Source organism: Girardinichthys multiradiatus, chromosome 17, assembly GCF_021462225.1.
Source record: "Girardinichthys multiradiatus isolate DD_20200921_A chromosome 17, DD_fGirMul_XY1, whole genome shotgun sequence".
NCBI lineage: Eukaryota > Metazoa > Chordata > Actinopteri > Cyprinodontiformes > Goodeidae > Girardinichthys > Girardinichthys multiradiatus.
Window position 1 is genome coordinate 18,281,422 of NC_061809.1, and position 13,453 is coordinate 18,294,874.

The 13,453-nt window shown below is 39.4% G+C and overlaps 1 protein-coding gene across 4 annotated transcripts in view; it reads left to right on the forward strand.

Moving 5' to 3' along the window:
- The window catches only part of exoc4 (exocyst complex component 4), a 143,898-nt gene that overhangs the window by 7,348 nt on the left and 123,097 nt on the right, over positions 1 to 13,453 (forward strand). For all 4 annotated transcript variants that reach the window (XM_047389858.1, XM_047389859.1, XM_047389861.1 and 1 more), the window contains exons 5-8: positions 1,014 to 1,123; positions 2,726 to 2,826; positions 4,436 to 4,590; positions 9,769 to 9,949. In XM_047389858.1, coding sequence (XP_047245814.1) covers positions 1,014 to 1,123; positions 2,726 to 2,826; positions 4,436 to 4,590; positions 9,769 to 9,949 — 547 coding nt within the window. The remainder of the gene's footprint in view (positions 1 to 1,013; positions 1,124 to 2,725; positions 2,827 to 4,435; positions 4,591 to 9,768; positions 9,950 to 13,453) is intronic.

Here is a 13,453-nt window from a genome sequence, read left to right on the forward strand (position 1 = left end):
TTATGCCGCCTAACTTAACAGACCTGGATTTGCTTCCCACCTCGAGCTTGATAAATGGCTCATTGGAAAGCAGCACCACCCTTACCAAGCAGAGATGCAATCAGAGATTATTGCCTACACCAGTGAAGGTTTAAGATGTTTTTAGATGCCACCATTTTACAACAAAAGTCATATGGAAGCACTTTACAGGACAACAGATCCAGTTTCCATTCAAAGAAAATTCAAATCAGTATTATTCAATCATAAATGAGACAGATTCAGAGCAAACATATTGTCCAATTCAACCCAAATTATAGTGTGATAGAGTCACATTCACTTGATGATATCCCAGTTGGTCTAAAGAGGTAATTACATCCAGCTGTTGACATTGCTTCATCCTGAGCAGGCATGTTGTGGCAATGAAAAGGAAGCACTCCTGTTTAGCATGAAGAAACCGCCAGAACCAGGCTCGGTTTCAATGGCCATCTGCTGGGACTGGCTGGAAAGGAAAGGAGTCGCAGAAAATGAAAACACAAAAGCACCTGCCCCGGAGTACTTTTATTCTGGAAAGAAAAACAAAGAGTAGATGAAGTCATCATAGCCACAATAGCTCTGTTAGTTGCCTTGTTTATTAAGGAGACGCAGATCGACACAGAAGCAGGAGTACTTTCTGACAACTCAAGAGAGTACACAAAACTAGTGTTGCAAATAACACATTAATAGAGAGTAGTTGAAGAAAATTCAGTGGGCAAAAGAGGTATGTTCTCCAACAGCCTAATAATATAGCAATATAGATTATTTAATATAACCTAAGCCACTCTTAACTATAATTTTTCTCAAAAAGGCAAGTTTTCAGCCTGGTTTATAAAGTAGACGGAGTGTTTGCTTCATGGACAGTGACTTGAAGCTGGTTTCAAAGGACCGGAGCCAAAAAGCATAAGAATTTGTATCCTTTATGCAGTTGCACCATTAGATTTAAATGTGTGATGAAAAGTAGAATATTTAATAATTGATTCACTTTTTTTTCTTCTCAGGTCCTTGACCAAAGAGACATCTCCGATGCCTGTTTTGGAAGTGAGCGGCCTGTCAACTCCACGGAAGCTTTTGGATTCTTCTCAGTTCAGCACACCTGGATCCAGCAGTGGTAAATATGTTTTAGAACTGAAATAAGAACGAGAAGAATACAAATCTTAACAGTATGTCTGAGGAAAATCTATAAAACTAATGTCTATTTAGTCTGTTCATACCAGACTAAATGTTTTAAATGTTCCAGCTACTATGAGGAAATCCCTCTGGCTTACACTCATTTGCATGTTATTAAGGTTGTGCTTTTTTAATTAGTCCTTCCTGCACATATACAGAAACATGTTTTCTGTACAAAGGACAAAACTCATTTTAAATGTCATGAAACACATGCGTACAAAGTTTGCACAGAGGAAAACACCTACATTTCCCTCACAGCACATGTCATAACATCTTCAGCTATCATCATAATCTAACATCTCTTTTCTAACAATATAATCATCACCCGTCCCCCTCCCTACATGTACCATTAGTCACCCGGTGTCTCTGCGTTCACAGCAGGAGATCTCCATCTATTAAGCTCAAACTGGTAGGAGCTGAGTCTACAGAACCCTAACTGTGTTCACAAATGTATGAGGTCTCTCTCGGTGGTAGGGGCGTAGAGTCAGCACTACATTTCTTCCAGGCAGAGCACAGAGGAACACAAACAAGAAGATAATGAAAAAAGTTAATCCAGCAATAACTTGGCATTCCCTGGGTGTTTCGGAGTTTTTATATTAAGGCTGGTGCTTCTTTTTTTCTCCACCACCTACTTTTGGCATTCGAAGTTAACGACTCACCGGTTTTGGATCAGTGGATACCAAGCAGGTTTCTGTGCGGTATTAAACATTCATATGCACTGACATTGTTTTTTTTTTTTTTCTTTTTATAGAAAACTTTGCAGTTATCTCCTTCTGTGATTTTCTTGAAACCTCTTTCTTTACATGGTTTCATCTTTAACTCCATCTCCTGTCATGTCCTCTCCACTCATTGGTATGCACTCCCATGCCATGACCTCAAATGAGTACACACACAAATGAATGAATTGCTTCTGATCACTTCTCCCACGCTGTGGACCAAAAAGTAAAAGCTCAACCGCAGTCGTCCCCTCACATTACGCAAACTGAACTCGTGACAATTAGCTGCCACCGGGCAGTAAGTGCCTATATACTGCCATGTTAACAACTGCGGTCACGACACGGCAACCGGCTTCCATCAGAGGCCTGGCTTTCCATTTTGTCTAATAGCATTAGAGCACCTCATTTGTAGATAGTAATTGTCATAATTATTACACAAGCTGCAGTTGGAATGGGTGAAAAAAGGAAATACACCCAAAGTCCATTAACTTGCTATAAACATTAACTCTCCTAACGTGCTTTGATGGGGAATTGGGAGGCCCCATCTAATGGAAATTAGAGCATCACTCGATACTGCCATTCTCAATTTAGCCGCTAATGTGGCTAACTCAGCTGGTGAGAGTGTGTGTGTGTGTGGGGGGCAGGTGTAGGTGTGTGAGCTTAAAAGATATAGGATCTAAATTTACTAAAAGCAATTCATTAAATTGTGTTGGTGTATGTTAAAGTATTAAAAGAAAACAACAGTGGGGAAAATTACACTACTATAGGGATTTTGTATATTTATTTAATTGTTTAAATACATTTTATATATTTTTTTTTTATTTTAGTTCGTGAACTGCAGCAGGATATTCGGGATCTGAGTCAAGCAGATCTTTCTGAAGTGGATCCAGAGGAAAACAGTGCTGAGTTCATGGGAATACTCATCAAGGTATGGAGGCCTGATGTGTCTATTATAAAATTCAGCAAAAAGTCAGCAAAAATACAAAAGAATTGTAAAATAAACTAATCCCAAATATATTTCTACCTCTTAAAGTTTTCCGCATTTAGTTCTAGTGCAAACCTGAATGTAATTCAGTGGGATTTTATGTGATAGAACAACACAAAGTAGAACATAATTACAGGAGAAGGGTAAAAGGTTCTGAAAACATCTAACAATACAAATCTGAAAAGTGTGGTGTGCATTTATATTCAGCCCTCTGTACTATATCTGCAGTGTCCCCACGGGCGACACGTCTGTTTTACTACTTCCAAAATGCAATTTATTAAGAAAGATTTAACATCCCACATAACCAGGGGTGAAAGTAGTTTTAAATTCTTGCCGGTACTCAGGGGCGGAGCTAGAGGGGGGAGAATGTAGAATATATATATATTGTTAAAGAAATGCCATGTATGAAACAATGATAAACCATTTTCCGATGCGTAACTTTTCATCTTCAGTTTCCGTCTTTTCTTTTGAACAAATATGTCATTGTTCTCTGCATTGTGGTCAAGTTTTGATTTCATTTAAATAAAAAATTGGACAGTTCGGTTGTTTTCGCGGTTTTTATTTAAGTCTGTAGATGGTGATTTATTGTTCGTCCTGTCCTAATGCAAGCGGCGGTTTTTTATGTCTGTGCACCACCTGTGTAAAATATCCGAGTCCATTAAATTGAACGCACCGATCTTGGCAACCGCTCTGTTTCGGAGGTAAGTGCGCATGCGCTCTCATGTAGTGAATGTGAAATCTCTGATCGTAAGCGTTGTTTTCGATCTGAACTGTGTTGTAATTCAACAAAATAACATGAAACACAACTAGTTTCTCTCCCTTTGCTTTTAACTGGGGTATTTAGCAGCGAGCAGACAGACAATAAACATAGCGGTGCTCGTTTTAAAGACTGGCCATTCACAAAAGCCTCGAGCAGAGAAGCAAAGCAGGAGCATTGAGGCTCCAGCATAGCAGAACAGTTCAGAAACAATCTGGAATGAGGGGAAAATAACTATATTTATAAACAGATTAAGTTGTGTTTTAGACTGCCTATTGGTGGCAGATCTGATCTTCTTTGTGTGTTCGTGAATTTTTGCAGCCGTAACTGGTTCTGGATGACGGCTTCGTAGCAGACAGCAGCTCTTCCCGGTACTGTGTACCGGCGCAGAATCTTTTAGTGGTACGCAGTACCGGACCGTACCGGCTCACTTTCACCCCTGCACATAATCCTAAACACATGATCCCAACAGTGAAAAATGGCGGTGCTATTATCACACTGCTGGGATGCTGGTATACCTTCTGTACAGAGTAGGTGGCCTCTTATTAGACTTTATTTAGGGGTAAAGGGAACAGATTTTTCTTTTGTTAAATATTTTAGAAGCTCTGTAGAAATGTCCTTCTTTACAGTTGTGTCGGTGTATCACATTAAATCCTGAGGAAATTCTTTGACGTTTGTATGGTTGACAAACTGAAAAAGGTCAAAGGGTTTAAAAATACCTTCTTATGGTTACATTACCTGTTATTATATATTTGGTGGTTTTGCTTGAAGCTACGTCTTGGTCATTTTCTGCAGGCTCTTGCCAAACTGAAGAAACTTCCCGATACCACTAAAGCCATAATGGAGCGACTGGAGCCTGAATTGAAACAGATCGTCAAGAGATCCACCACTCAGATAGCAGATCACGCTTACCAGAGAGGAGAAAATCTAGCCCAGGAGAGCCAGCCAAGGTACAGTACAGTCCAAGGACTCCATGCTTAAACATATTTGGGTTCATTTGAAAAAAAATAAAGTTTAACCAGAAAGTCCTAAAGATGAAGATACAAGGAGTTTTGTTAAAGGAAAGATTTGAAAACCATACTAATATTGCCTTTATAAGAAGATTAAATTGAAGTTAAAAAATGGATTATAAACAGCAGCATGCTGCAGTTGGTATTATCTCTGAAAAATATCTTAATAAAGCTGCCACTTGTATCCCCAGCAGAATTGTATCTGTGTAAGTGTATTATTAAGCTGTCTGTTTGCTTATTATTTTGAAACCATAGTATTCCCATTAGGATCTGTTTTCCAGTGTTATTAAATAAGAGACGGCCACTCTGTCCATTGATTGGAGGAGTCAAGGATTGTCTTTCTCTCTGCAGGTTCTTAGTTAAACACTAGAGTTGATTATCGCGTCGATATCAATATGCTGACTGTCATGGGTCTTGTGGATAAATTTACAGCAAACTGTAAACTCAGATACAAAAATGTTTTGAATATAGTCCCACAGTGCTCATAGTCAGACAGTCAACCAGGTGTGAAACCGAGCAAAGCCAAGCACTGGAGAGACAGCCGGCCTCAGACTGTGAAAACAAACACTGCCCTGCTTTAAACAAAGACATGTCATGATTAAACACACCCATACACACATTCAAGCAGTTGTACACCTGCCTTATAGGACTGCCGCATTTTAAAAGCAGTCACGTTAGCTGCTGCAGACATACACATGCTGCTTGCGGTCCAAAGAAGCACAGGTCTCAGTCCACTGATCTCGAACCGTTTAGGAGGAACGTCTTGTTTTCTGTCAGGGCTGTTCTCTCCAGCCCCGTCTGCTTTGTTTCTCTTGTTGCCAGCCGAATCTCATCTGGCCTCGGTGTAATAGGCCACCATGTAGCTCATTTTATGTCCTGCGCCCTGCAGATTGTTTCTGAATTTGCCTGCCTGTGTATGTCTGTGAGCACTTAACACTTAGGAGTTTGTGTGTGTCTTTGTATTTCAATGCATACACTGCTAGTTCTCTCTATGTTCACTTTAATATAAAGTCAATGCTTGTTGCTATGGAAACTCCACCTGATGTAGCACTTGTTGGGAACAATGGTCTTGAATATTGCACACTATATTTTATAGCACTGCAGACCAGCAGGCAACACTTTAAACTCTATTGCTTAAACAGCAGTAACTTTTTTTTTTTTTTAGTTACTCTTATTTAACTTCGTAGAAAGCCAACTCCTGTCTCTACATCTTAACTTCACAAAGATACTAGCAGGCAGCAGAGTGAAGTGGAATGAGCACTAAAACGATTCATTCTAAAAGCCTTCAGAAACTAGGTAAAGGGCAGCACAGCATCCACAAAATAAACCATTCAAGAAACACAGGAAGTGAGAAGGGAAGTATAGGATCTTGAGCATGGCTGGTGAACAGCTGGAGGGACCGATATAGAATTGACTGAAATGAGAAGAATAGATGCTGGGACAGTGATTAATGAACAAGAAGCAGGAAAATAGGCTGGGAAATGACATTAACTGAGTTTACCAGAACCAGGGAAACCAAACGGTGCACAGAAGATCTACTCAGAAACTAAGAGTGAACAGCAAGCCAAACATGGACTGGAAATGCATGTCAAAAAGTGACAAGAAAAAGCTCTAAAACACAGCTCCTCCAATGTGACCATGGAGAGCCTGCCTTTTAGTTTTAGGTGGATGACCATGTCTTGGTAGGCTTGTAATTGTATCATAATCGATTAAACAGTTCTGTCAGATGTTCAGAGCTTGGAACATTGTCTACTATCTTGTTGATGCTGTTTGTTTACCAATGTTCTAACAAACCATTGAGGCCTTCGCAGGACAGCTCTATTTATATTGAAATCAAAGTACATACAGAGGCACTGTTTAGTTGTATCTAATAAAGGAGTTGAATACAATTGCACTTCATAATCTTTTGATTTATTTTGTAATTAAAAAGCAGTCCATCCCTTTCATAAACCACTTTAAAGGATTGATTGTATAAAGAAATGCTTGATGAAGGAAAGAAGATGGAAACCTTTTTTGTCCGTGTGTTTTCTCCTGTTCAGTCTGTGAGGATCTATAGAGTAATAATGGGTTGAAATAAAAGTCAAAGTACTTTTATAGACAATTAAAAACATGGACAAGCACATTGAACATGAGATGGATAACTCGTCATTTTAGTTCTTTACACCTGTTCAGCAGAGAAGTCACTGGAAATGGCTCTGTGACAAATCTGTGCGAATGACATCCGCTTTTTCCTGACAGCATCATGACCTGGCGCACTTAATATTTCACAGGCATTCACTCAGCCCGTTGGAACTCTATTTACAGTAATTTAATGATCTTTGACTGACGCTCAGTCTAATGATAATCTAGTTTTTATGCTGCTGTTGTCCTTCTAAAAGGAGTCACGCATTTTCCTGCTGCTGGCCAGTTAGTCAGAGACTCTCTGCTATTTCTCTCGACTGTTCATGAGCGACTAGTGTCAGCTTCGATCCTGAGAGGAAATGAGACGAGAGGTCTCAAGGAACAGACGATATGGATTAGGATGGCCTCCGCTGTGAGATAACGAGGACGACTCGGTTGTCTACACTTCAGTGTCTTGTCTATAAATGTGAGTGGTGGAGAGCCTGGTAAGGTATTGGCAAAAGGTGACAAGGTCAAAGTAGAAAGTGATATCTCTGGATCTTCATTTCTCCTGTGCATATTCACTCATTTTTTTTTTAGTCCTTGAAATTTGGGATTTGTTTTGCAACTTTATCGTCATGAGCTTCAATGTCTTTCGTTGGGATTTTATGTGTTAAGCCAAGACAAAGTAGTGCATAATAGTAAAGTGGAAGAACAAATATATATGGGTTTCAGTAGTATTTACAAATACAATTTTAGGTGTGACATGCATTTGTATTCAGGCAGCTTCATGCTGATAACCCTGAATACAATCTAGTGCAACCAATTACTTTCAGAAGGCATCTAATAAGTAAATAGTAAAAGTTTGCTAATAAAACGAATGTTCAAGCTTTATACATATCCTGGGGTGCTGTTTAATTAATCAATAATCCAGAACTGGAAAGAGTATGGCATAACTACAGTCTAATAAGGCATGTTATACTACACTCACAGGCCAGGCAAGGATTGTATTAACCAGAGAAGCAGACAGGAAGCCTATGGCAACTCTGAAGAAGCTGCAGAGATCCACAGCTCAGGTGAAAGAATATGTTGACATGACAATTATTTGTTGTGCATTTCACAAGTCTAGCTCTTATGTAATTTTAAAAAAAGGCATTGTCAAGTAGAAAGCCTTAAAATTCCCATTTGAAGTTTACCACAAGCCATGTAGCTGTCACATGTCTGAGAATGTTTTTCCTGTCAGATTAAACCAAAACCTTTTGGCCAACATGCCAAATGCTACTTTTTGTAGAACGCTAATAATGAACATTACCCTGAAAACACAATCCCCAAGGGAAGCATGGTGGTGGCAGCATCATACTGTGGGATTGCTTTTCTTCAGCGCGGAGAGGGAAGCTAGTCAGAGCTGAAGGACGAAAGCACGGAGCTAAATACGGGATATTCCTGGAGAAAAACCTGTCAGAGCTGCAAAACATTGTGACTGGGGTGAAGGTTCACATTTTAGCAGGGCAACGTTCCAAAAGATTCTTCGTTAAGTAACAATCATATCTTAGAATTGCTTAATAAAAGTCCATACCTAAATCAAATTAAGAATATAAGGCAAGACTTTACCACTGATGTTCATAGACACTCCCCAAGTTTCAGTTATTTTGCAAAAATGAAAAGGCAATGGTTTTAGCCTCTGAATGTGCAGCAGATGCAGTGAAAAGGTGGTTCCAAAGAATATTGGCTACAATCAAAAGCACAACACTATTTTACAATTTTATTTGTAGAAAGTTTAGACCGGTATTGATCGTCTTACTTCCCCTTCTCAAGTGTGGAGTACTTTGTGTTTTCACATGAAAAGAAAATGCTTCACGAAAAAGTTTACTACAGGAAAAAGGCCGTGAGACAGTCCAGCAGATAGCCGTAAGATGCAAGCAGGGGACAGAGCCAGTCTGGACCATAACCAAGTGGCAGGGAAAACATAAAGAAATAACTTTGCCAAGTGTGGTTTACAGCACCACTCCTCCCAATGGATCACTTTGTTGAAAGGTCCATGAGCACAACAGGCTCATTAGTAGCAGGGGCTGAAGATACAATTAAAACAGCTGGAGAGGTTGGACTCTAAAGTGGTCCTAAATTGATACATGGATCCTTTGGGGATTTAACCTCTGCACTGAACTCCAAACAAAACACCTGATGTCTTTCTATTTAAGAATGCAGACCACAGGAGGTTTGATATAACTGCACTAAACTCTGAGATAGGCAAGTTTCACATAGAAGACCTGGGCTAGATGAAAAACACATCAGATTTTTTCTATATTTCATATTAAAATTAATAAACTGACAGCAAATTAGTATCTAACATTTGTTAGAGATACGACCAGTTGGAAAAAACTGATTAAAATGACAAAAACCTCAACAAAAAGGGTGCTGGTAGTGTCATTATTTCATTATTAACTATAATCCCCCCCTAAAATAAAGTAGTCACTCGTTATGATCAGCCTCATCTAATATAACCTGTGTTCCCTCTTTACTTCGAAAGCTCCGTCCTTGTACCAAATGTAGGAACATCAGACTATATGAAAGCATTAGAGCATATGAAACAACTGTAAGCTTTCAGGGCTAAGTAGGGCACTCAAATCTAGTGAAAGGCCAGTTTGGTTTTGGATGCGCTTTCTCTTCTTCAACCAGAGCCATTTAGAGCTAATGAGAGTGGCTTTTCATTTGGATCCATGTAGGGGCATCCAGGTGCTGGGTTATTAACGCAGGAAAAATGTTCAAGTCTCTGTCTGAGAGAGTTGCAAATTAAAACCGAGCTGTAAAACACTTCTTAGTTTGCATAATCTGTATTTTCATCATCTTTTAATTCATGGGTGAATAACAGTTTGTGGAGATTGCTTGTTTTTTTTTTTGCTTACTATAATGTAATTTTGTCTTGGTATATTCTTTTAAGTCCTCTTCATCTTTTCATAACCCCCTCTTTGCATCTTCCCTCACACCCTCTCTTTATGCTCTCTCTGTCTCCCTCTGCAGGCTGCTGTTGGAACTGCTGGAGCTGCTGTTTGAGAAGTTCAAAGCGGTGGCGCAGGCGCACAGCGTGGTTCTGGTCCACATGCAGCAGATCGCTGCACACACTCTGGGTGTGACCCACGAGGAGGAGATCAAGCTCTACGAGCAGGCTGATGTGTCTGCCAAAATCCAGACAGTGCTGCAGGTTAGTTTTGTGCAACAGTAAAAGAAAAAAATTAACTAATATAGTTATTATATGTAATATGTGCTTGGTACAATTTAAAGTATTAAAAAACTGAAGATGGTTTACAGTCATTGAGATTTACATGAATAATAAACATAAATCTGAGAGTCTGCCATATACTTTGTCACAGTCCTTTAGGATGGTACTGGAGTTTACATGTTAGCCAAGGTCTTCTCCAGTTGCCATGGTATTCACCTTGACGAAAAGCGAAGTAAAAAGCAATAACAACATTTTTGTATTTAAATTTACCAGATATCAAAACATAATTTAATTGCAAATTTTACTCGTCTGTCTTAACATTAGGTAAATATAACCAGAGACCATCAATGTGTTGTTAGTATTTAATAAGCGCACCTGATGTTTCAATAATCAGTAGAACCACTTCTAGCGGCAATACTTGGAAGTATTATTAGACCTTTCACCATGCAGAGCAGGATCATGATCCTGCTCTGCATGGCTTTATTCAAGTCAAACTGTCAGACAGATGGCTTCACACTTGCCTCTGGACTATTTAATCTAAGGGATTTTCCATTATGCATACTGCAAGGTGCTGATGTTCTGTTGCTGCTAGGTAAGGCTGCTTTAATATGCAAAACAGTATCATAATTGCAGTTGTCAGAACCTTTTTGAAGGTACAATTAATGTAGATGTAAAAAAGGCCTATTACAAAGTTCCCCCAATGGGAGTGATTTGCAAAAGTATATTTTGTCACATTGCCACAGCATGATGCTGCCATGTTTTACCATGCTGATGGTGAGTTCAGGGTGATGTTCGTTTTCTGCTCATGTAAAACATGTTGGATATGGGCTAAAAACTGACAAGAGCACCTTCGTCTTTGTTTGCTCTGTCCTGCAAGGCTTGTTACAAACTTTAAATTGAACTTTCGTTCAGTATTGGCTTTTTTTTGTGCCACGCTTCCATAAAGGCCAGATTTGTAGAGCGTACAATGAATGGTTGCCCTGTATGTAGATTCCCCCACCTGAGCTCTCCCAGACTTACTGTGGACCTTTTGGCTGCTTCTCTGATCAGTCTTTCTGGCCTCTCACCTTATTTGGACAGCCATGTCTTGGTCGGTTTCCATTACATTTTCGGCTGATGGATTAAAAAGTGCTCCATGAGATGTTTGAAGCCTAAGATTTCTTCGGACCTTTGTCCATGCGAGGTAACCTTATGGTACAGCTCTATGACCCACCTCCTGTCAAACTGCCAGATAGAAAGTCTCACGTTTACCTCTGGAAAACTTTGATGTCCAGAGGAATGAGTTTTGACATCATGACTGCATGGTGCAGACGTCATGTTGCTTCACAGTAAAGCTACTTGACTGTTGAAAAGAATCTAAATTGTAAGTTGCAGAGTAATAAATCCCAGCAAGTTTAAAGTGCCCTCATAACACTTGACAGTTGCTTGTCTAAATGATGCAGACGAGCAGTTTTCCGAAACAGAGGCTCTCAAAGAGGAGCCCACACCTGCAGATGATTGGTTAATCAAGTGAATTAGATTTGCAGCACCTGGCTTCTGCTTAGGCCCTTAATTTCAATGGAAGCGGTGAAAGTGTAATTACTTTTTAACACGCTGTTTCTGCGTGCTGACTTGGTTTTTGCCCTAATAGTCACATCATTTGTTATTTCCCTATACAGAGTTCTGCCTACCTATTGTTAGAATTAGCTAATTTCAAAATGAATTCTTTTGTAAAACCTTGCAACCTAAGGAGGAACTGCTTATCTTTTGTAGCTGTGAAAACAAAGAAGGCTTGGCTGTTTGGATTAATTTTAGGCTCTTTAATTGGCATGTATTTATGCTTGGTTGTTGATCTCCCTGCTCCTGTGTGATTGGCTGAGGGAGATGAACAGCTGTTGAAATGACCCTGTGGTGACTCTCAGCGGAAAATTGGCGACAGTTGTTGCTGTCAGACTGATTGGTGTGTGAGCGCCTTTGTCACTTTGTGCGTTAATATCATGGTGCTCCATGTGTTGCTTCATCATGGAGAGTCTTTAAATGATTTAAAACAATGAACAGGGAGTTTTATAAAGAAATGTTATAGATAAAATGTTAAAATTGAATAATATTTCATGTATACATTCACACAAGCATCGTAGCAACATTCAGCATGGAAACGGTTCGGTTTATATATTTTAGTTGAGTAAAATGCAGGAGAAAATGAGCTTTTCAGTTGTGGCGGACTTGCATGTGTTTGCCGCTGCCATGGTAATTGAGAGCACAGTGTTTCTATCGATCATATAAAAGCAAAAATAAATAAATCAACGGAATGCTTTTTGCCGAGTAAAATTGAAAGCCCTTTCAGGTCTAACTCCCACAATGAGACTGTGCTTCCAATGGGTTGAGCTTTTTCCAGCTGGCATGCATAAACACACAAATTGAGTTGTGTTTTGAGGTGTTTCTGTGTGTGTTTTGAGGGTTTTAGTGGTGCATAGGCATGCACTATAATTGCTCTGCAGTATGAGTACAGTTTTAGATGGCATGAAGCCATTCCTCAGTGTTTGACCACTGCCGACACACAGTTGCCAGTAGCTCCAATCTCTCTCGGCTCCATCATGTGAGATAATAGAATATCTAGATTAGAATACTCATTATGTGAAATTAGGTTTTCTTATTTAGTCACTAGTGTTATTATTTTCTGACTGATAATATCAATAAGAAGGCCCCACGTCCATATTTTGCAATTCCCTGGCTCTTTCCTTCCTCAGCATAATTCCTACTGCTTCTATATCACAGTCTCATTTTCCCCAATACCTTATGCATATCCCTTTTGGTCCTTGTAATTTCCTCCTCAATCTTATTATCTTTTTTTTTTTTTTTTCTTTCAACAAACTCCCATACTTCCCCTCACCCCCTTCATTTAGCCCTGTCTGTTTTACAGTGTTGCATATCTGCAATGAGAGAAATGAAATTCCTGCTGCTCCCACACCAGCTCTCGTAGGTTTTATTGGATACTGATCCAGCTGTTATCTCAGACCTTAAGACCAGTGCAGGGCTGACTTTTCTTGGGATATTTAGGGTTTCCTCATATTGTTCCTGTCTGGAGAAGATCTTCTGCTGTGTTGCATATTTCCTGTAAGACTTCCTTCTGTAAAGATTCTGGTGTAGTCGGGAAAAGTATGACATTTATTTGAATTCTTTAGGTCTTTCCATCCATCCGTCCGTCCGTTATTCTATTTGTCCATTTATCTATTAAGCCTGGAAAAATATGGAATTATGGCATACAAATGTGTATTGAACCCCTGTTCAAACAAAGATTTGAGCAAAATAAACAATAACATGCTAAGAGAGATCGAAATAGTGCTGCATGGTTTCTAGTTCTCACAGAAAACACATTTCACACATTTAATTCTCTACATGTTTTTACTGGCTGCGTTTTGTCACCAATTTACAAAAAAATAATTGTATCCCAGCATGACTCTTGCTTCCCATTGCAGTTCATGTATTTGACATCCACAGAAACCTTTT